Genomic DNA, 24,682 nt, shown 5'->3' with positions numbered 1-24,682 from the left:
GAGGTACTTTAAAAAAATCTCTAATTAAAAATTATATTTCATCATGTTTTTTTGCAAAAGCAATAAACACACAACAAACTAACTCCAAAAATATAAGTGAAAATTTCCCCAAAATCTCACCCCACAGAGGTAACAAGCACTTTTTATTAGGGCATGGTGCCCATTTTGAGATACCATATTTCCAGAAGTCAGTGTTTCTACCTTACAGCTATAATATAAACTCTCAGACTCAGTGACAAGTTTTTGCTGGAAGCACACATCTAAATAATCTCACGTGGATGTAATGTTTTTTTGTATCTCTAAGAGAGTTAGCATTGATTCTATGAGTTGGCGATGCTTCTTTTCACTCTACCTACTGGGTATGCCTAATTAATAGTTACCCCCACTTTTGTAACTACTCTTCTGTAGATAATGATCACCAGGAGCATTACAAATACAGAGGAGAATGATGCAACAAAGTATATTTAGACATCAGCCAATCAAAAAGCCAAAATACTGTACAGTGAAGATTGCTATTCACACTGTACCATAATAATTGGTATTCATAATGATGACCTTGGATTAGCCACTTAAGATTAAATCCTTCTCGAGATGGTTTTAATACAGTAAAATCTAGGGTTTTAGAAATGGGTGACTCACATATTTTGGAAAAGGGTTAGCTATAAGTATATCTGCTAACTCAGCTAAACAGCTTATTAACTAGAAGACCCCAAGTTTTCCCAGCCATTTTGAGTAACTTGGACTTTGGCTGAGCGGTCACATTCCAACTTGCTTACAGATCTATCACCGATTCACTGAATTGTTTTTCTCATAGTGGGAATGGACTTGGTCACGTTTGTCTCTTCTGCCGCTCAGCCTCACACACAAGATGGCAGCTCATGTGCACCGCTGGAATCCCTGACTTCGATGGCATTAGCAAGTAACTCATATGTCGGTGCTACTGACATATGTCAATATTGCCTTGCCTTAGCCTATGAAATGTGTGAGAGGAGGGATAAAGTCTTAAAAGCAAACAAAATGGGTGCATTTTATTGTATGTGAATTGTACCTCAGTAAAGTTGATTTCAAACAAGCAAATTGTGAACCTGCATCAACCTCAAGAGAAGGAATACAGGTCTCCAACAAGATGTGTGATGCTTAGTAAGCTTTGGGAAGCTGCCCCCTAATACCGCAAGAAAGTTCTGTTCATTTATCATCTTCCAAGCATAATCTAGGCTTCTGGCAAATTAGACCCAACCACTTTGTTCTACATTCAGTTGCAGAGGGGTGAACCCTTCTAGGGGTTTCCAATTCCTTTCGAAACTCCACCATTCTGAAAGGACTTATGATTATATGGACATTATATCATATGGGAGACACTGTGGGGCTTATGCCATGTCCCAAGATCCCTCCACCTGGGTCAGTAATGGTTAGCCCCGAAAACAAGATTCCCTTTGGCTGGCGCTGCCACCACTAGCTTTCCCCCTTCCCCTACCCCCCGTTTGGCCCTCTCCGGCGGCGGGCCTTCCCCATTGGCCAGCCAAACACAACCGACTGCGACAGCCAATGGAAGCCGCTCTCCTGAACATTCAGAGGATGGGTGCTCGTGGTGTGATGAGGGGAGGTTGGCGCCTGGCACGCGCCCCCCTACATCTGGCAAGTCGGTGACAGAGACAGTAACTCCCCCTACACACGCACACCCCGTGCCCCCGGCTCCCTCCTGTCAGCTGCGCGGGCCCCCACAACCCAAGGCATGTCTTGGCAGCGCCCTCCCCAGCTCCTTGGGGCGCGCGAGTGCACCTGCTTACTCAATAAGACAGAGCATCCCTTTATCCCAAGGCTTGGGAGGGGGCCCGAGGAGGCGCGGGAGGTGAAAGAGGTATCTCTGCCCCTCCCCACCCCCCTCCGAGTCGTGTCGCTCCGGGGCCGAAGTGCTCCAGAGATGCCTTAGGGTGCAGCTCTTTGTCCTCTCCAGCTGTGCTCCCTGCCCGCTGACCCCGCGCGCTCCGAGAACGTGGGGGCGGGGAGCCCGCAACCTATAAAATAAATGGGGGCAAGGAGAAAGGAAGACCTTCCCGGGGCGGCGTGTGCCGCTCTCCTCACCCCCTCCCTTCCCTCCTTAAGCTTCCTCCCTCCGGTGTGTCCCTGGGGTCCAGGCAGGGGAGGGTCTAGGCAACGGCGCGGCGGCGGCGGCGGCGGCGGCCGCCGCCGCTTGGGGAGCGCCGTAGAACCGCCCGCCCGAGTGTCCGGTCCGAGGGCGCAGGCAGAAGGAGGAGGCTCGCGGCCGGCTCACTCTCCTCCATCTCTCTCCCGCTCGCCGGCTTTTGTGTTGGTGCCTCGGAGCGGCAAGGAGGGTGCGCTGGCGGAGGAGGGGGGCCTGGGGAGAGAGGCACCCCCTTCACGCGCGCGCGCACACGTTGCCGGCGCACGCACACACGCGCGGACATACACTCACAGACACGCACACATACACACGCACAAAGCTCGCTCGCCTCGAGCGCACTAACGTGGCCGTTTTCTTTGTGTGGAGCCCTCGAGGGGGGTTGGGGCCCGGGTCCGGTCCGGGGGAGATGGCGCAGCCCATCCTGGGCCATGGGAGCCTGCAGCCCGCCTCGGCCGCTGGCCTGGCGTCCTTGGAGCTCGACTCGTCGCTGGACCAGTACGTGCAGATTCGCATCTTCAAAATCATCGTGATTGGGGACTCCAACGTGGGCAAGACCTGCCTGACCTTCCGCTTCTGCGGGGGGACCTTCCCGGACAAGACTGAGGCCACCATTGGCGTGGACTTCAGGGAGAAGACCGTGGAAATCGAGGGCGAGAAGATCAAGGTGATCCAGACGGTCAGGTCCGGGAAGGGAGGGATCTGGGAGGGGGCCTCGCCCGAGGCATCGCTCCAGTGGTTGTAAACGTCCAGCGCGTGGCCGTGTGGCCGCTTGCCGAGCCCAAGACCCTCGGTACCTCCTCATTCCCTTTCGCTTCTCTCAGTGGCCTGGTTCCCACCTCACCCGTTTTGTTTTGCTTTTTAGGGCTGGCGGGAGTGGTTACACTCCTGCCCTTTGCCCCTGCCTTGACATCTGCCACAGGAAAAGCCTGTCTGATCCCATCCTTGACCCTGAGCCAGGAGCAGTGGCACCTGTGGGCAGAGGGAGGCATGAGGCATCTCTTGGTCCTGGCCTGTGGGATAGATCCCAAAGCACTTTACACATCCTGGGGTCTCTTCTACCTCTTGGGTGTGAATGGGCTGCAAGAACCCACTTGGGCTTAGTTAGCCCTGAGGCATTCGAGAGGGGGAAAAGATGGAAATCCAGAGTGAATGAAAAAGAGCTTTATTTTAAATTTACGGCTTATGGTTAAGCTTAGGGCTGAGGTGGAATAGGGGTGAAGTGGGGGTGGTTCTGGCACAAAGCCATGAGCCCTTTTAAAGCAATTGAGACAGGGTCACACACCAGCCCTGCATATAAGAGACAAACTTGTTCTCTTGGAGCAGTCTCTCTCCAATGGTCTCTTCTTTATTTGTCTTCGATACCTAATGAATGAACTGCTTCATTACTCATTCTGTTGGTATTGTCTTCAGCAGGCCTTTGTAAAAATGCAGAGCAACTTATCTGGAGGCCAAGGAAAAGTGTCTTGCTCCTCCCCCCTCATCAGTTTTTTTTTTTTTTTATCAAATAGGCTAAGCACAGATATTCTTGTCTGACCGTTTATGCTCACTTTAGTTCACAAAAGGTAGAAACCTGATAGGACAGAAATAGTTCAGTGGGCAGAAATATTTCTATGTGCAGAAGGAGGACGTGACAAGGGCAGCTTCATGCGTCAGGGGAGCACGGGGGCCGGATGAGGGGCAGGAACGCGCCTCAAAGGGCGCTGGGCACTAAAGGCCAACCCCTGGGCCCACAGCTGGGCTTTGCTCGAGGCTATGGTCTGACCCTGTCCGGTGAAGGTCAGCCTCCCCCCTGCTGGTCAAAGAGCCCAAATGACCCCAAGGCCCCTCTTCTGGGTGATGTGGAGAGAAGGGCTGAGTAGTGGAGAAAGATGAAACACTCTGAACTGTGCACAACTCTGGATTCCTTGATTATTAAAATGAAGGTGTTTTATTTTATTATTATTATTATTATTATTATTATTATTATTATTATTTCTTGGATGAATGTGTTAAAATGGCTTCAGAGACTGGGCCAAGGCACTAGATGTCAGGAAGATGGGCAGCTCAGTCCTGGTAACAAGTGAGTCCCAGGGTCAGGAAGATAGGGCACTGTTTTGAAATAGTGACCTTTTTGTCCCTTGCATTTTGAGGGGAATTGCTACATTTCCTTTTTAAGTTAAAAGTAGCTATCCGTCTCTATCCTTTTCTAGGGCTCTTACGTTGAGGTTTACTTGGTTTGGACTTTCTCTGGTGTGTCTAACTTCTTTCATGCAACGTTGTAAGATTCTGGAATTTCTAAAACATGCCTTTTTTTAATGCAAAGTGAGAATATACTTACAGATGTGCTCTTCAACCCTCAAAGGCCTTAACGCTTAATGCTATTGCTTGCTTAAAATCAAGTGTCCCATTGAGCCAAAGAGTTCTCTGGATTTAAAAGAGGGGAAATAAGTCCACCTGAAATTCCTATGGAGGCAAAAGGAGCGTTTGAGAGTTTGGGGGAGGAGGGAGGAAGCCAGAAAGTGGGAAATGGGAGAGAAAAACAAGTGCAAGAGGGCCACTGCCCACTGGCCTTGGGGAAATTTTTAGAAGACTCCTTCCCTTCTAACACCCCAGTACTTAGCGAAACTGGGTTTTACAGTCTTTGCCAAAGATTCCAGACTTTTTCCCAGAGGGCAGAGCCTGTGACAGTGTGACTCACCAGAAACAGAGCTCAGCACAACACCATGTGCCGATAAGTGCTTAATACAGGCTTTTTTGGGAAGATGATATTTTCGAGAGGGCAGAGCCTTGTGACACTGCTCCCCGAGGGGCTCTCTGAGTGCAGATTCTGAAGGAGCTCAGGGTGCGGGGCGGGGGTGGCGAGAGGGTGACTCTGCCTCTTGTGAAGCCGCTGCAGCTCCGGGGCCCAAGGCAGCGGGCAAGAGCGGCGTGTCTGTGGGAAGGCGGCCGCAGGGCAGCTAGCACCTGATCTAGAGGGGAGGAGATTTTGCCCAACACTCCCGCGGGCTGGGAGTTTTTCAGGGAACAAATGCCAAACCCCTGCGAGGAGGTGACTGCTGAAGGCTTCTCCCTTCGGGGGAAGCGGCCCTAGACCACAGCCAGCGATAGGAGTGCCAGCCCCCACAGGGCCAGGGTGGAGAGGTCTGGGCAAGCTCTTCCCTGGGCCCCGGAATAGGGTGTGGCCTCTGCTGGGCTGCCTCCCCGGGTCCCCTGCAGGGGGATGGGGGACTGAGTTATCGGATTGGGGGCTACTCTTAATTACCAGGGCCATCTCTAGGGCTTCGAGGCCCCATTTGGTGTCTCCAATCCATGTAGCCCCGCCCCCTCCCCATCATAACATTTATAATCCAGTGTTTCCTGGTTAACATGAACATCCAGGAAAGCTTCCAATGAGTAGACAACAGCAACAACAATAATAATACTAACTGCTATTTATTGATTAAACCAAGAGCCCGGGCTAGGTGCTTTGCATGCACTATCTAATTTGATCTTCACAGCTGCCCTATGCAAATCAGACTGTTATTATCAGTCCTATTTTATAGATACGGAGACCAAAGGTAGGTTAAATAACTTGCCTAAAGGCGCTTGGATCTGAGCCTCCCTTCTTTGACCCTTGAGCCCAAGCACTCCTCTGTCTCAGTACCCTGCCTTCCCTGGGACAGGGTCCGGATTTCCACGTGGATTCAGAGCCCCTGCTCTTTCCCGCGGCTCTCTGCTCTGTGGGGGCAATCTCTGGCCCTGGGCAGTGTGCTCAGGGGTAGGTAGCAGGCGGGGCAGCCAGCCTGTGGGCTCTTCTAGGCCAGGGGCCCCGGGTTATAGCCCTGAACTCAGGAGCCTTCAAGATGTCTCCTTCAACTGCACCCCAGACACTGAGTTGAGTGCCTGGGTTTTACTTTTTGCACCTTGACTGTCTCCCTTTGGATGTGGAGAATCAGAGAATGTTCAGAGATAGAAGAGACCTTAAAGAATCTCTAACCCAATGTCCTCATTTAACAGATAGGAAAGCGAGGCTTCGAGAGGGAAAGTGACTTGCCCAAGATCACATAGGGACAGGCTTACCGCTCAGGTCTCCCCATTCCCTGGCCGGTGCTCTTCCCTGGCAATTTGGGCTAGTCCCATGGTGTGCCCAACCCATGCAGTTACTTGTGACAGGGACACGAGGGGCATCATACAGGAAAGATGACAAGTCTTCCTGACATCAGCCTTTAATGACAGGATGTGTCCATCTCCTACAGGTTAGGTCAATCATATTGAGCTTGCCTCAGCCCCAAAGCACTGGAAAATGCCAGATAGGAGTGGGGGGGGGGGAGGTGGGATGGGGGAGGTAAGAGAGGGGAGGCTCAGAACTAATTTTTGAGCCATTCTTTGTAAATTCTCATGGAATTTACCCCTGCTCCTGTCTAGTTTGGTTCGCCCCCGACAACTGGGCACCCCCTCTGCCCCAGCCCTCCGGACCAGGGGCGAACTGCAGGTCAGCCATGGCCATGGGCAGGTGCTGCCCAGGACTGTGGACTGTCTTCCTCTGCTGAGCACTTGGACCAACACCTTCCCGTGTGTTACATTACTGAGTGGATGGAGGCTGAGCTAAGTGTTCCCTCAGAAGCTGCCTGCAGTCAGAATGACATCATGTCTTCCTTAGGGCTTCTGAGCTTCCATCTTCTGCCAGTTCGCTTAATGGCTAATTATCTCTCAGTGTGTGTTTCTCTGTCGGCCTTGCTGCCTCTCTTTCTGCGCGTGAGTTTCTCTTTGTCTCTGTCCTCCTTTGCCGTTCTCTGTGTCAGCCTCCTGTGTGAATGGGTGTGTATCTTAGACGCAGATGGGACAGTCCAGCTAGTTGAAATAAGATTTGTTTTAGACTTTTCCCATCATCCACTCGGGCATCCTCCAAAGGTTACAGATGTATTTGTCTCCCTTTTTCCACTTCTACCCTACGCCACTGGCCTCCAACAAAAGGACATTCATCTATAGAAAGATGCCAGATATGTTCCCCAGGGAAAAGAAATACCCATGTCAGCTAAGAGCACGTGCAGGGGTGGGGGATTGCTGAAACTTGCTCAGGCAGCGGTAGCCCCGGGAAAATGGTTTAAAAAAACTAGATTTATCTTTGGCAGCTCCCCACACTCTGCCCCTCGACCCTCCTCCACCAGGACAGGACCCCCTGTCCCTTTGGGCCTGCCCCCAGCCACCCATGGCATGTTGCTGGCTCTACTCTCTTCTCCCCCTCCCCAGTGACTGCCTTAGCTTTGGCTCTCGCCCATCATCAAGAAGCCAAGCTTTCCGGGCTTTCCAGGAGGAGAACCAGTGGATCCAAGGACCAGTGCTACCAGGACAGCCGATGGGCCTTCTGAGACCATGGCAACAACTAGCACCCAGGTCTCTCAATTCCAAGGCTACTGCTGCTGCATTTCCCACAGCACCTGCTCAATTAGTTGTCGGGCCAGACTTGATGGTGGAGGTTTCGGGCCAGGGAGGAAGGGAGAGTGTGCATTAGGCACTGTGTCATGTACTTATAAGGAACGCTAATCTTTACAGCATCCCCACAAGACTGCTGAGGTTATCCTCAGTTTGCAGGGGAGGACACTGAAGATAGAGTAAGTAGCTTGCCTAAGGACACCTGACTAGTAATAGCACATGATTGTGCTGAGGTTTGTACCCAAGCTGGTTTGCCTCCTCTATGCCCCCACTAGCCCTTGGAGAGAACAGAGGATCTGGGGAGCATGTACGTGGCTAAGGGGCAGTCAGCACCCCTGGCTACTGTGTGGATGCAGGGCCCACAGGAAAGGAAGAATGGATGAGAGGAGTACCAGCTGGAAAGCGGAAGGAGATGCTTTCACTGTCTGGCAGGGAGCGCGGGTTTGGGAGGATGCTAAGAACAGGGACACCAATCCCCCAAACAAAATGAGGTCATTTGTGTGCAGTGAACCGACTGCTGTGCTCTCCCTTTGTGATGGCTCTGAGGCCACACCATCCATTCTGATTTTCTGCTGTGAGCAGCCTGTTTCCTGGCTCACTGCTGGCCATAGAGAGGGGTGCAAAAAACTTTAGGGTGGGGTTTATAAGGAGCTAGAACGGAGCAGTGCTACAGTTTAAATTCTGAGCCTCCAAACAAAAGCTTCAGGGCTCCCCATGGCATTGGAAAGGCAAAGGAGGTCTACAGCAGAAAGGGTCTTCCCCCACAGCTCCGGCAGTTTGGATGGTGTATACAATTCCGAAGCCAAAGAAAAGCCAAACAGCCAACCTACTCAGCCCCAAACACCTCACACACTCCCACCCGTGTTCCTGCTAGTGGCAGGTATTTTTAGAGCTCTGAGCTCATGGTGTTAAAGCATCTGCCACATGCCTGAGGGCTGGTAGGGATTCAGCCTTGCTCAGAGGCAGGAGTTAGGACTACTGGAGGGTGGGGGTGGGGATCAGGAGCCAAGTGGTAATGATATTCTTGCGCTATACCCGCTCTCTTCCCACTGACCTCCATCCCTTTCCTCGCCCGCTCTCCCTTCCTCCCTGCTCAGAGCACTGGCGAGGTGGAAGAAATGAAATCTTTTCTGTCTCTGCTTTCTGACGCAAATTAGTGTTCAAGGACTTACGTTTTTCTGCGTAACCAAAGTCGAATGTTCTCTCTGAAATCGCCTTGGCAGATATGCAGGATGCCAGACTGCTTGTAGTTTTGGTGGCTCAGGCCAGTACTGCTTTTTGATGATGATGGATGATGATGATGATGGCGGTGGCAACCATGGTGACAAGTGATCTGATGCAGAAAAAGAACTGCTTACAAGTTTGGCTGGAGAAATGCCAAGAGCACTGAGGAAATAACTAGAGAACAAATAATATATTCTAAGTGGTGTGGTACAGGGGCGCCTGGGTGGCGCAGTCAGTTAAGGGTCTGCCTTTGGCTCAGGTCATGATCTTGGGGTCCTGGGATCGAGCCCCGTGTCAGGCTCCCTGCTCAGCCAGAAGCCTGCTTCTCCCTTTCCCCCTGCCCCTACCCTCTGCTCATTCTCTCTCTCCTCCCCTCAAATAAATAAATAACATCTTTAAAAAAATAAATGGTGTGGTACAGGCTCAAAGTGCAATAGAAAGTTTTAAGAAAAGAGAATTTAAGAGAAGTTGGAGAAAAATGGAGTTTTAGGAAGAAGGCAGACGTGAGCTGAGCCTTGAAGGCTTCACCAGTTCTGCTGGGGAAGGATGGACTAGCAGGAGGGAACAACCCGGGTGTAGCCGAGCAGTCTGAAACCAGGCTGGGTGGAGTGGAGACTCCTAGCATCAAAAAGACTCTGCGGTAGTCCAGCAGTGAGGAGAGGAGGGTCTGGCCTAGGGACATGAAAATCAAAATAGAAGAAGGGGTGAATCTGACAATCGTGCCAAAGGAATGTGGCAGTCATGTCCCTAGAGGAGATGAAGGGGAGCCTGGACAATGAAAATTGATGTTTAGAATGATGAGGACTCTGGGGCCCTGTAAGATCTTCACTCAGCAAAGAGATTCAATTATATTTACCAGATACTCACTGACTGCTAACTCCAAATAAAGGCTATACTTGGTTTTAAGAGCTGTAGTAGTCAATTAGTGACCATAATCCAATCTTCTTTGATAACTGAGAATTGTATAGGGCCTTGGGACCATCATTCTGATTACGAATTTCTCTTCTCCAAGACTTTGGATGTATAAAGGGAAGTAGATGGGGCTGAATGTATGTTGACTCCAGGGTATCCCTTGGGAGTTGCGTCTTTGTCTATGTTACTGATATCAGCATTTTTCCTTCATAATTTGGCCTTTATCCCAAAAGCTAAGATGCAGAAGAAAAATCCAGTGAGCTAAATTGCTTTTTACATACCAAAGAAGTGAACTTAAGCTAAAAGGTGAGACTTTTAACACTAACTTTGTTTTCTTTAAAAAGTCATGCAAATAATGCAAGACAAAGTGATATATGTTTATAGTAGAAAATTTGGAAAATACAAAAAAGAAAGAAAATAAATACCATCTGTAGCCCACGGCCCATAAATAACCATTAATCTCCTGGTACATACACTTCCAGTCTTTCCTAGGCATATATCTATGTTTAATATTTTTCTGAGAAATTGGGACCATAGTATATGAAAAATTTTGTATCCTGCTTTTTTACTTCCTGATACTTTATGAGAATTTCCTCTTTGAAAACATTATTTTTAATGTATGCATAATAGTCCATTGTATAGATATGTACATACATTTTAGCTATTCTCTTACTGAGATTTTAGGTTATTTCCTGTTTTTAAAAGTATAAATAATACTGCAATTAAGACCTTTGTACAGAATTTTGACCACATCTCTATTTTATATAGCTTTCTGGAAGTGAGATTATAGACTTGAAGAATTTTGAATATTTTTAAGGTTCTTAATAATGCCAAATTGCCCTCCAGAAAAGTTCACCAATTTACATTCATTTTTCAACTAAAAGCCTTAAGATTTTTTTTAAAAAGGATTTATTTATTTATTTGACCGAGAGAGAGAGAGAGAGAGAGAGAGAGAGAGAGAGAGTACAAGCAGGAGGACCGGCAGGCAGAGGGAGAAGCAGGCTTCCCGCTGAGCAGGGAGCCCAATGCGGGGCTCGATCCCAGGACCCTCGGATCAGGACCTGAGCCGAAGGCAGACGCTTAACCAACTGAGCCACCCAGGCACCCCCAAGATTTTTTGACTCAAGATTTTCAACTAAAAATTTTAAGAAAAATTTTACATCCTTGAGAGAAACCTCTCTCTATACTTTGATAAATCCACTCTGCCAGTCTGTGTCAGGGCTTCTCACCACATTTTTGTTTTTTGAAGATTTTAATTTTAATTTTATTTTTTTAAAGATTTTATTTATTTGACAGCGAGAGAGACACAGCGAGAGAGGGAACACAAGCAGGGGGAGTGGGAGAGGGAGAAGCAGGCTTCCCGCGGAGCAGGGAGCCCGATGCGGAGCTCGATCCCAGGACCCTGGGATCACGACCCGCGCCAAAAGCAGACGCTTAACAACTGAGCCACCCAGGCGCCCCTGTTTTTTGAAGATTTTAAAAATTTATTATTTTATTTATTTGTCAGAGAGAGAGAGAGAGAATGAATGAGCGCACAAGCAGGGAGAGCGGCAGGCAGAGGGGAAGCAGGCTCCTCGCTGAGCAGGGAGCCCAGTGTGGGACTGGATCCCAGGATCCTGGGATCCTGACCTGAGCTGAAGGCAGATGCTTACCTGACTGAGCCACCCAGGCGTCCCTCTCACCACGTTTTTTTCATAAGATCACAGAATCAAGTTTTCTCCTATGCATTCTTGTTTCCTTTTCTGACTCCACATATGGGTTTTGTATCTTCCAGGTTCAGGTGTGGGACACAGCAGGTCAGGAACGCTTCCGCAAAAGCATGGTCGAGCATTACTACCGCAATGTGCATGCAGTGGTCTTCGTCTATGACGTCACCAAGATGACATCCTTCACCAACCTCAAGATGTGGATCCAAGAATGCAATGGGCATGCCGTGCCCCCACTAGTCCCCAAAGTGCTTGTGGGCAACAAGTGTGACTTGAGGGAACAGATCCAGGTGCCCTCCAACTTAGCCCTGAAATTTGCCGATGCCCACAACATGCTCTTGTTTGAGACTTCAGCCAAGGACCCCAAAGAGAGCCAGAACGTGGAGTCAATTTTCATGTGCCTGGCTTGCCGATTAAAGGCTCAGAAATCCCTGCTCTATCGTGATGCTGAGAGGCAGCAGGGGAAGGTGCAGAAACTGGAGTTCCCACAGGAAGCTAACAGTAAAACTTCCTGTCCCTGTTGAAACCAAATGGTGTAAATACAAGATCCATTATTACTGGAGTTTTTTCTTTCCCTTTTTTTCCGTGCCTGCATAACGCTGACACTTGCTTGTTTCCATAAAAATTGATATTAAAATAAAATTTGTATAGATTATCACATGCCTTTATGTCTTGCTTTCCTCCAAGAAGACATTTCTGATTGTGCTGAGTAGAAAAGCAGCCTGCCCTCCTAGAGCAGTACACTTTGCCAAGGCACACTCCCTACCAGCCTTCTATGCCACCTGAATCATTCGAGTCACTTCTTCAGGACTAATTCTTTCTGTTACTCAGTGTCATCAGTGGGCAGAAACACCCAAATGGGGTGGGATACAGGCCAGACATGTTTTTCTAGGGTGCTAATGAAGGTGGAGGATAGAGAAGTCTTGAAAGGAAATGTTGACTCACAAATATTTCCTAGGTTCCCTGGATTTCGAGAGTAGGTGGCTCTCTCCTTATTTCCCAAAGCTTAAAAATAAAAAGTATAGGGGCGCCTGGGTGGCTCAGTCATTGAGCGTCTGCCTTCGGCTCGGGTCCCCGGGGTCCTGGGATCGAGCCCCACATCGGGCTCCCTGCTCAGCGGGAAGCCTGCTTCTCCCTCTCCCACTCCCCCTGCTTGTGTTCCTGCTCTCACTGTGTCTCTCTCTGTCGAATAAATAAATAAAATCTTTAAAAAAATAAATAAAAAGTACAGGTCTCCCAAGGGCCTCAGTTGGCTTCCAAAGTAGTTAAATCCTGCTTCCCATGTTTTACCTTGGAGTCTCTGACACCCACAGTGGTACTTTTTGAAGAGGTTAAGGCTCAAGCCAACAATCCGTTATGCCCCCAGATCCTTGCTGGGTGCTATGGAGGAAACACAGCAAGAGGAGGATTTGTCCCCTATGTTCAAAGACCCTCTGATCTTGTGGGAACAATGTACACACTGAAACCACTTGCAAACGAAAATTAGACAATGACATCACCAAGTTCGAGTCTGTGCTCTGGGAATTGAGAGCGTTATGTACTCAACATTAGGGAGGAGTCACCGAAAAATAACTGACCTTGTTTTGTATGTTGAATAGTGTTACATTAGGATTGGTAAAGAGGAGGGGGCTGGGCCAAAGTAGGGAGGCAGGAATGACCTTGGGGGTTGAGTGAAAGGATAAGAGCTGAGCAGCCCTAGTGGGGAGCTGAGGGTAGGGAGGCCTACACAAGAGGCAGGACAGTTTGTTGCTCTTTGAGTCACTGGGAGTTTTTGGTGGCTCTCCAGCAGGAGTCCTGTAGGTATTTCTTTCTTTTTTTTTTTTTCTAAAGATTTTATTTATTTATTTGAGAGAGAGAGAATGAGAGATAGCACGAGAGGGAAGAGGGTCAGAGGGAGAAGCAGACTCCCCGCCGAGCAGGGAGCCCGATGTGGGACTCGATCCCGGGACTCCAGGATCATGACCTGAGCCGAAGGCAGTCGCTTAACCAACTGAGCCACCCAGGCGCCCCCTGTAGGTATTTCTTAAATGTCTGGTCCTATGGATGCGAAAGCCCCCCGTCCAATTGTTAAAGCAACTAAGAGTGGCTCTAAAGGCATAGCTACAGTAGCCCCAGCTAGATTTCTTTGTTTTGGGGGTGCTCCTTAAGGCTGCTCTCTTGTCAGAAGCCCACAGAGAGAGGGTCCCAGGCAGACGGCCCCTGAGCACTTTCCCCTGGTAGGTGAACTCAGGTCTGTCCCCTGTCCTCCTCCCCGCCACCCCAGCAAAAGGTAATATGTACCAGATGTGCTTCCCACCCAAACAACTAGCCTGTCCCTACAACCTTCTTCCTCTAGAACTGGCTAACTCCGCACCCCATCCCCATCCCACCCTCCACCCGGCCTCAGGCTGAGTCCCAGCCCCCAGTCTGGTTTTTTCATCCCTTGGCTTCTGCCTGGATCTGTCTTTGGAGCCTGCCTAATACACCCTGGTTAGGGCTGTGTTTTCTTACTAGTTGTCCCCACCCAATGCCCTGCCCCTGAATCTCCCCCAAGCGGCTGGGAGCCTGTTGTCTGTTGGTGAACTGCCTGCCGAAACCCCTGTTGCTATGCTTCTCCCCAGCAGAATAACCTTGGGCCTTGTCTCAGACTTGAGATGCTGACTCCTTACCCGGGACACGACCTGCTATTGTGGTGTCTTTGGGTTCTTGACCTGGCTGCAGGGCCGGATCATCTCTCAGTGGCCGCAGGTACGCTCGTCCATTCTGGTGGGTACATTTCAGTCCAGGTCCTGGCCTGTCTTGGTCAGGGACCTTCTCTGCTGTAACAGGGTCAAGATAACAACCTTCTAAGTCCTCTAATCAGGATTGCCTCTTCTAGACCTGAATTGCCTCTGACACCTTTTAGGCATTCAACAAACGTTTACTGAGCATCTACTATGAGCCACTGTGCTAAGCCCTCGGGATATGTAGGTGAACAATATAAAATTCTGCTCTCATAAAGGAGATAGGCACTAAACAAGAAATGAGATCCATATGAGAGGATTTGAGAGCAATAAGGACTCTGAGGGCGATAAAATGGTAAATGGACAGAAAGTGAGAGAGGGGGCGGAAGGGCAATATATTAGATAAAGTGAACACAAAAGATACCTTTGAAGAGATAACATTTGAGCTGAGACCCGAATGAAGAAAAGCAACCAGGGGTAACGTCAGAAAGAGAACCCCGAGCAGAGGAAAGAGCAAATGTCAAGGCCCTGAGGCAGAAGTGAGGTTGGTGCATTTGAGGAACAAAAGAGAGGCTAGTGTGAGCAAGGGGGGAAACATGGGAGATGAGGTTGAGAAGTAAGTAAGGCCAGGTCTATTGGCTAGGGTTTTATTTAAGTGCAGTGGGAAGCCAGTGGAAAGTTTTAGCATCATCTAGACTCGGTAACCTTTGGAAAGATTCAGGAGGCTTGCTGACCAGCAAGAAAGTGGGAAAAGCCTCTACTTTTCTTAGCTCCTCTGAGAGGAATAGACACCCTTCCTGGGTAACTCCTGAGTGTGGGTCTCAGGGCTGTCATTTCCATGCTGGCTGGCCCCCACCTTAAAAACCAAACTCTGGGGGCGCCTGGGTGGCTCAGTTGGTTAAGCGTCTGCCTTCGGCTCAGGTCATGATCCCGGGGTCCTGGGACAGAGCCCCGCGTCGGGCTCCCTGCTCAGCAGGAAGCCTGCTTCTCCCTCTCCTACTCCCCCTGCTTCTGTTCCTGCTCTCGCTGTGTCTCTGTCAAATAAATAAATAAAATCTTTAAAAAACAAAACAAAACAGAAAACCAGACTCTGAACTTCCCCAAGACTATCATCTTTTGGTCCTGCGAAGGCTCTTGTAATTTTGCAGTGACTATAGCAGGCACTCACCAACCCTACCTGCCTCTGTCCTCTGAGCCTCACCTTCGTGATCCTGTCGTTACCTGCAGTAATGACACTGCTCTCCCTCAGGTACCTGGGAACAGAGAATCCTGAGAACCTCCGGGCTTCACCCAGTCTCCTAGCCCTAGAACTTTCTGCTGGCACCAGCAGGGTGGCACAATGGCACTCAGGCCTCCATCAGACTGAGCAAAAGGATTTGGGAATGGGCTGTTCCTAGAATGCAACCAGAGGGAGGGGACTCAGGAGGCCAGAGAACCATGACACCCTTGTTGTTGTGAGGGTGGTGAGGAGCAGGGAGAATCAAGTGAAGTGAGGTGCTTCCAGGCCTCTCATTCAGCCTCACTATGTCTCTGGAATGATCCATGATGGCCAGGATGTCTCCTCTACAGCTCCTCTTTACTTTTCGGAGCTATGCCCTTGAATCTTCACCTATGTAACAGAGACAGAACCCAGAGAAATAACTACCAGCATTTGAATGCCTATTATATGCCAGGCCCTGTAATAAAACACTACATTCCTTCACTAGCTCACTTAATGCTCCCTCAACCCTATGAGGTGGGAATAATGATTTCCATTTTACATATATGAATATAGATGTGCTGACAGATTTAGTGACTTGTCCGATATAGTAGGTGGTTAAGCGAGATCTGTCTTACTTCAGTCTAGGCTCTTTCAGTGATATTATACTGTCTTTCTAGCTAGTTCCAAGCTCCAGAACTCTTGCAGGGATTGCAGGTTCAATAGAGGTGGTCCCCCTGACCCATGGGGGTTTGGCAAGCAGGTTATTCAATATCCAGGAGGCCAGAATGGGAACATTCCTTCTTGAATGGGATGCCTGATCAGGTCTCTGCAAGAAGCCCAAGTGGCTGACAGAATTGTCAGGTCTGAGCCAAAGGAGTCCCAAGATATCCCTGCCTTTGGACAATAGCTGGGAACCACACAGACAGCTGGATTCTGCTGCTCAGCCTTTGAGGCTGTAGGATATTGTCACTGGTCCCCCCACCCCACCCCGACCCACGAACTATCCCTCTCCCAGTATCTTGCATTTGCTCAGGCCTCCAAATTCAGCCTGATGACTTGCTTTGGCCAAGTTCACTGAGGCTGAGGACTGTTTCAGCAAGATCCTTCAGTCAGAGAGCCCAAGACCAGATGCTGCTCTGAGCACCACCACCTACAGCAGTGCCCTGGAGGGATACCCAGCCCAGAAAAGCTGGAGAAGCCCACCCACCAAGTGAAACTGACTGCAGCCCACCCTGAGTGTGGGGAGGGGATGGCGAGTGTGGAGATGTGCTGAGAACTCCCTGGATAGCAAGGCTCAGCTTCTCTATAGCAACTTCGAGTAGCAGATGCAGAAAGAGGTCAATGATTATCCTCTTGTAACACCTGAGGGGACAGAGTCACTGCCTTAACTTATAGGCTCTCCTCCACTCACCATCCCTCATCCCCCCACTGGGAGAGGCCTTGCTCCCTTTGGAAGGACTGGTCTAGGCGCCACTGCTTTCAAATCTTGTTCCGACTCCAAGTCCCCTTGAATATCCACGACCCTAACAACTGGCGCTGGGGCAGCAGGACCGAGATAGAGGTCCCAGAAATTCCCTCAGATTAGCGGCTCCAAAATGCTGGCTCATAGCCACCTGCATGAACTCACTTGGCAACCTGTTAAAGTACAGATTCCTGGGATACTAGCCCCAGACACCCTGATCTACTAGATCTGGGGGCAGAGCTCAGGAATCTGTATTTTTAAAAAGTCCATAGTTGGCTCTCATGTGCCTCCCAGGTCTCTTCTCTCTGGCACGTGTTCTCTCTCTCTGGGTAGCTGGGTGTCCCCAGGCTTCCTGATGAACTCTCAAATCAGAAACTACCTTTCCCAAGCCAGAGCTTCAAAACTAGTGATCTGGGCAATCATGGAACCCAGCTTCCGTGAGGACCACTCCACACAAGACACAGCTTGATAATTCAATAGAGATTGCACGTCTGCTGTGTGCCCTCTGCTGGTTAAAATTCATGAAGGTTGGAAAGTGTTCACCAGTGGGAGTTAGAACTGGGGTATACCGACAATTTCCTTGGTTGGAAGGCTGTACAGAAGCAGCTAATCGTGGTCCCAGTTTGGGCACTTAAGACACCTGAAACTAGAAGGGTTACTAATTAAAAAAAATAGCTTTATTGAGGTATAATTGATATATAAAAAAACTGAACTTATTTAATTTATACAATGCGATGAGTTTGGACATAGGCATATACCCATAAAATCATTACCACAATTAAGGGAATAAACATATCCATCACCTCCAAGTTTCTTTGTGCCCTTTCTTCGTGTGTGTGGTAAGAACACCTAAAATTTGTTAAGAGGGGAGATCTCACGTTAAGGGTTACTCTACGAAGTAAGCTACCTCTACCGAATCACTAGGGTTCACCTCTCCTCAGGGAAATCTGCAGACTCTGGTAGAGACTACTAGCATGGCAGCAAGGAGGGAGAAGAGACATTGAGAAGCACCTCACCTGCCCAGGAAGCTAGATTTTGAAGCTGGGTGGGTAAGGAAGCCTGAGAGTCTTAGGAGATACTATTGAGGGCACAAGAATATTCCTCTACACCAGTTGAAAAAGACTGGGAAACAGACCTCAAGACCTGAGCTGACTCTATAGTTGGTACTTAATCCCTTCCCTAGTGATAAAGTAAGTACTGTGACCCTTTGCATTTAATCTTAAAGTACTGGAGGAAGTGTCAGGTAAAATCATGGATAAAATGGCCTACCTGACACTTACCCAGCAATCCCAGGTGGAAATCCCAATGCTTCGGATAAAGAGGGTGTGCCCCAGGTATTGTGGTTTTGCCTCTCCTTCCAGGGAGATCATTAGATGCGAAGAATATCAGACCTAGCCTAGTTTCCAACCTCTATTCCTCCAACTGAAATAACATTAATGGCAGCGAACTTTTTTAAAAGACTTTATTTATTTGAGAGAGAGTGTGTGTGAGAGAGAGATCACGAGCAGAGGGGAGGGGCAGAGGGAGAAGCAGACTCCCCACTGAGCAGGGAGTCCAATGCAGGACTAGATCCCAGGACCCTGGGATCATGACCTGAGCCAAAGGCAGACGCTTAACTGACTGAGCCACCCAGGCACCCAACATTGTTTACTATGCACCAAGTATTCGGTTATGTGCTTAACATGGACTATCATGTGTAATCCTCACAATAACCTGTGAGGCATGGAATGATCAAAGTAGCTTGCCCAGGGTCGCAATGCTGCCCAGTGTTAGAGCAGGGTGTGACCAAGATCTGTCTAACTGCAGAGCTAGTCACAATGCTAACTTCTCTTTTTTTATTTTTTTTTTATTTTTTTTTTATTTATTTATTCAGGAGAGACAGAGGAGGAGAGAGAGAGAGAGAAGCAGAGGGAGAAGCAGGCTCCCAAGGAGCAGGGAGCCTGATGCGGGACTCGATCCCAGGACCCTGGGATCATGACCTGAGCCGAAGGCAGACGCTTAACCATCTGAGCCACCCAGGCGCCCCACAATGCTAACTTCTCTTATTCTTCTCTATTTCTCTTAAGCCCAAGAGGAGGATATGTTCCTGGGCCTGGGACTAAGGGCTCCACTGCTGCTGCATTTAGGACTAAGTAGTAAATGAGTTGGGAGTTGATGCTAGATGCCAGGTCTTGAACTGATTTAATCACTATTAGCTCAGCTATAGGCCCAGAACCTGGGGACAGGGACTGAGTGGGCAACCGAGGACCAAACTGTCCTCCTAGGATGGGAGGGCAGGATAGGGAGATGGAAAGTCTAGGAATGGGCTGGCTCTAATAATCGGAACTGTTTTCATTCAGAAGAGGTATTTTAGAAGACTTTCTTGCACCATTTGAAATGGGAAGAAATGACCTCTAAGATCCTTTCCGGCCTTCCATTACTATGAACAAAAAGGGTGATCATGCATTAGCTTTTTTTCATGGTCCATATGTATTTTAAGCCACCTATGAAGATAATGCAGTTTTAGGCCTCTGAATGAGGATTGTTCATTTGTCTACAGATCAGAATCAGCTTTGAAATTTTGCATAGCTTTTATTAATGAAAATGCTCAGATTTGACTAAAACCGGAGCAGGGAGGATAATGTTTCTGTAATGTGAACAAGTCAGTACTTTTTTTTTTTTAAAGATTTTATTTATTTATTTGAGAGAGAGAGAATGAGAGATAGAGAGCACGAGAGGGAAGAGGGTCAGAGGGAGAAGCAGACTCCCTGCTGAGCAGGGAGCCCGATGCCGGACTCGATCCTGGGACTCCAGGATCATGACCTGAGCTGAAGGCAGTCACTTAACCAACTGAGCCACCCAGGCGCCCCAAGTCAGTACTTCTTGATACTGTTTTCAGAATGACAAATGAAATCAGTTTGCTCAGCTGTAAAATGGGATTGAAAATCATCGTTACAGGATTTTTTTGAAGATTTAACTAAGATAATACATGTGAAATGCAGTTTATGGAAAAAAGTTTGTATATTATACTTATTCAATTCCTCTGATATAAAGGGCAGTGGGAAGGAATGAAAATGGAAGACTATTCAGGTTTTTCCTGATCATTCAGTTTTGAAAATAAAGCTGCATTGAATATATTCTTCTTTTAAATTATTCAGAACTGAAATAATTTGACCACAAAGCTACTTGAAAGTCACCAGAAGAATTAAATAAACTTTTAAAATCACTTCACATTGTGGTCTTTAGGACATTTGATTGATTGATTGATTGATTTTTTTAAAGATTTTATTTGACAGAGAGAGAGAGTGAGAGAGGGAACACAAGCAGGGGGAGTGGGAGAGGGAGAAGCAGGCTTCCCGCCGAGCGGGGAGCCCGATGCGGGGCTCGATCCCAGGACCCTGGGATCATGACCTGAGCCGAAGGCAGACGCTTAATGACTAAGCCACCCAGGCGCCCCTAGGACATTTGAGACAACTGGTTCAATAGCCTAGTTTTCTAAGCTTGAGATACTTACTGATTCACTCAAGAATTCTTATGCTACAGGGGTGCCCGGGTGGCTCAGTTGGCTGGGCATCCGACTCTTGGTTTCAGCTCAGGTCATGATCTTGGGGTTGTGGGATCAAGCCTGGCATTGGGCTCCATGCTCAGCGGGGAGTCTGCTTGTGATTCTCCCTCTCCCTCTTCCTCTGCCCCTCCCCTCCATTTGCATGCATGCATACTCTCTCAAATAAACAATGTTTTAAAAAAAGAATTCTTATGCTCTAAGGCTCTGAAGATTTGCTAGACAGAATTACCCCACTCTATTTTCAAAATTTTATCAAGAAAAGAAAAGTGTACAACTTAAAATCTTCTTCTGCATTATAATTAATTTAGTCAGGGAGATATACTGGAGAAGATGGATAGCAGGGAAGGAGATAAGGGGAAACAGAACAATTCCAAGACTGAGTAACACTATCTTTAACCTCTGAGAAAAGGCAACTTCTTAATCATTTCAAAGTCCTACAAAAAGAAAGCCCACTTTACTGTTGGTATTTACAATGACACTTTCCCACAAAATTAATAGTATTGGATAAGTAGCCGAGATTCCTGGAAATGAATTCCTGGTAATTACTAAAAAGCCTCCCATAAGGAAAGGATTCTCTAAGCACGAAAGACATGTTTTTCTCCAAGGCAGATTGGATTCTACACTAGTTTTCAACAAGGCAGTATCGTTTCATAGCCTTTAGACAGAACTACACTCATTTCCAACGTTGGAGAATTACACCACATGTAACTGAAGCACTGTGATAAAACATCATCCACCCAGCAGTTCGGAGGAATGTACTGCGAGACCTGGGAACTACAACACAAGGTTCCAGATAACCGCAGTGCTGATGGATTGCCACTAAAACTGTCAAGGAGAAGATTCTACTGATGAGTAGCTTCCAGGGTCTCCTCTCAGCAGTGGTAATAGTAGTAACAGCAACGGAAGCAGTAACAGCAGAATCCGCAGGAAGAGCACTAACATGATTGGTAATAGTGGGAGCAGCAGTATTTATCGACTGCCTTCTTTCTGTCAAGCCAGTGCCAAATTTTGCGCGCGCGTGCACACGCACACACACACACACACACACACACTCTAATTGTTAAAGCAAACTTCTGAGAAAGTCGTCATTACATACCTTTCACTGATGCGAAAGCTGAGGCTTGAGGTAGTTTATTTGAGGTTACACAACAAACCAGGACGTAAACCTAGGACTGTCTTATTTCAAGGCTTAACTCTATGTACACCAGCATATATCACAGTGGCATGGATAAATAGGTATTTTTAGTGTGCAGGATTGCAAACAATTGAAGAGATACACCTTAGCCTCTCCGAGTTTGTTGAGGATAGCAAGCTTTTCCAGGGAGTTGAATAACAAAGTGACAGGAGGGAGGCTGCAGAAGGATCTCAAAATCAGAGAAGTGAGGTGTGTGAGTCTGAGTGTGAGGCAAACCATGGTGTGGTCAAGGGAAAGGCAGTATAATTTAGGGAAAATACCTTAATACTATTTTAAAAAGGCAGTTATGACTCAAACGAACCTAGAAACATTCATAGACATTCCATAAAAATAGAAGTCTGGTGGGCTTAAGACATGAAGAATCTAATGGTATGCCGACCTTTAGTACTATGTGCTTCCCCAATGACTCTCAAGAAAGACACAGTGGGTTAAGGAAAAGAAAATTACCAGAAATGATTGTAGGAAGGTCATAATGAAAAATAGGGTGGGGGCGTCTGGGTGGCTCAGTTGGTTAAACACCTGACCCTTGATTTCAGCTGGGGTTGTGGTCTCAGGGTCGTGAGACTGAGCCCCACCTCCAGCTCTGTGCTCAGCGGGGAGTGTGCTTGGGATCCCCTCTCCCTCTCCCTTTGCCCTCCCCCTGCTCTTGCACACACTCTCTATAAATTACATGAATGAATGAATGAATGAATGAATGAATGAATGAATAAATAGAAAAATAGGGTAAAGATTAGGGCCATTCTATCTGAATAAAATGAAAACAAAAAATCAGGAAGGGTGGTAATAAACTAACAATAATAGTAAAAATGGTGACTTACATTCCTGTGTGCCAATCACTGTTCTGCTATACACACGTATGAAGTCATTTAATTCCCTCAGCCTGATGAGTAGGTGCTGTTGTTTACATTTTACACATGAGGCACAGAGCTCAAAGTCACACACATGTAGTCATTGGTAGGGTAGGAACTCCATCCCACCTAGGCAGTCTGCTGCAGAGCCTGGACTCGTAGCCCCTCCACCACACTGCCCCTTGAAGGTACAGGGAGGGTTTACTCTGGAGTATGGTATTGAAGCTCATAATCTTAGTATCAAGGAAGATCTCTTGAAGCTGTGTAAGCAGGAAGTAAACTTTAATAGATACTCCTTAATAGATAATAATAGGCTGAAAATAGTAATGGTTTCAAGAAAAGTAGGCAAGTGGGTAGATTGATAAGCTAAGCATAAGTTATAGAGAGAAGCTAGATGTTATTATGGTAAGAGTCTGAAGCTTTTGGAGTTTGAAATAATGTAAAATGACGATGCCCTCCAACACAAATTACTGGTCTGTTCCAGTTATATATTTCTGAGGTTTTATAAACATCATAATGAGCATACAATTTTTTCCTGATATAATTTCTAAGACTATGAAAATGGCTATTACTAGCCTCCAGCTACATATGCCACCTTACAAATGACTCATGAACATGAATGAAATGTCTAGAAGTTCATCTTAGTCAATGCCCTCATTCAACTATTTTTTATTTTTCAATTCAGAAAATCTGACAATAATTTATCTAGGTCAGCATTCTCCATACTGTATCTTATGGAGATGAATGTTTAGAAGTTATTAAGTAGGGGGGGGAAATTCCAGGATCCAGTAAGTGCTCACTAAATTCTAGAGAACCACAGACCACATGTAGCATGAACAATCCCGTAATAAAGAATCTGTGCAACTGTAACCCAGTATTTCCTACATTTACTTGGCCATGGCACCTTTATGTTGCAGACCATTTATAAATTATGGACATTCATTCCAGATCTAGATACTTTTGGACAAGTGTTACTTTTACAAGAGTCCAGGAGGGGAGTTTTCCATGCGTAGGAGTAATTGGGGGTATTTTGTTCTCTCAATGTTTAAAGAGTCCCTGTTTCTGCTATTAGGGATGGTGGTATGTGGCATTCTGAATTCATTTTCTCCTAAGAACAATTTATACCAGCCACTCCTTAGTCTCCTCAGCTGATTCCCTCTCATCTCTCTAACCTCTTATTGTTAGCATGCCCTGGAGCTCGGTCTATGGACCTTGTCCTTTCTCTATCCCTGTTCTATTTGTGGTGATCTCATAGTCTGTGACTCTTTAATAAATTTAAAGGTTACTGACAGCCTGGACTTCTCCTCTAAACTCCAAACTCACACATTAGGATGTCCAGGGCATCCCCACTAGGATATCTATTAGGCATCTCAAATGCAAACATGTCCCAAATCAAAGTCTGCATCTTCCCTCCCAAATCTACTCCCCTCCTTTAGTCTTTTCCATTTCAGTTAATAACATCACTTTTCCAGTTACTTAGGCTAATGACTGTGCCATCCTCCACACTTTTTCTCTCATACTTCATATCCAAACCATCAACAAATTCTGTTGGCTCAACCTTCAAGATATATCCTCAATTGAGCCACTTATCACCTACACTCTCATTATCCTAATTAAACCTCTATTAACTCCCAAATGGATTATTACAACAGCTTCCTAGCTTATCTTCCTGATTCTGCCCTTGGTCCCCTGCAGCTTGTTCCCAAGACAGCAGCTAGGGTGATCCTGTTAAGACTGTAATAAAGAATTTTTGTAGGGGCACCTGGTGGCTCAGTCGGTTAAGCGTCCGACTCTTGCTCTCAGCTCAGGTCTTGATCTCAAGTGGCAGGGTCATGAGTTCAAGCCCCGCACTGGGGTCTGCGCTGGGCATGGAGCCTACTTAAAAAAAAATTTTTTTTTTTGTTTTTCATTGAGGTATTAAAGACTTCTCCATTCAGAATCCACTAATGGCTTCCTATCTCTGAATGAAAGCCAAATCCTTACAACTACCTAGGAGGCCCTATACTACATGGTCCACATGACCTTACAGGCCCCATCTCCTACTACATACTCCCCTGTCCAGCGCCACTCTACTGTAGCCCCATCAGTCTTGTTGCTGTTCCTTGAGCTAGGCATGATCCTACTTCAGGACTCATTCTACCTTTCATTGTTATGTTAGCTGAGTTTTATTAGGTTAGGTTAAAAAGGTTTCCTTCATATTCCTGATTTGCTAAGCTTAAGGTTTTTTTTTTTTGTAGAGGTGAGATTCACATACCTTAAAATCAAAATTTAAAAAGTCAACCATCTTAAAGTGAACAATTCAGTGGCATTTAATACATTCACAATGTTGTATAACCATCTTTATTTAGTTCCTA

General features: G+C 47.3%; 1 protein-coding gene across 1 annotated transcript; it reads left to right on the top strand.

Annotated features, from left to right (window-relative positions):
* Nucleotides 1–1,937: 1,937 nt before the first annotated feature.
* On the top strand, nt 1,938–11,900 carry RAB33A (RAB33A, member RAS oncogene family). The gene is made up of 2 exons (XM_025852546.2): nt 1,938–2,807; nt 11,445–11,900. The coding sequence occupies exons 1-2, from the start codon at nt 2,550–2,552 to the stop codon at nt 11,898–11,900; spliced, it is 714 nt and encodes a 237-aa protein (XP_025708331.1). The 5' UTR covers nt 1,938–2,549.
* Nucleotides 11,901–24,682: the final 12,782 nt, after the last annotated feature.

This window comes from Callorhinus ursinus, unplaced genomic scaffold, assembly GCF_003265705.2.
Source record: "Callorhinus ursinus isolate GAN/ISIS: 27379988/994484 unplaced genomic scaffold, GSC_fseal_2.0 scaffold33, whole genome shotgun sequence".
Classification (NCBI taxonomy): Eukaryota; Metazoa; Chordata; class Mammalia; order Carnivora; family Otariidae; genus Callorhinus; species Callorhinus ursinus.
The sequence above is the reverse complement of the archived record's forward strand: the minus strand, read 5'-3'. Positions and strand labels throughout refer to the sequence as shown.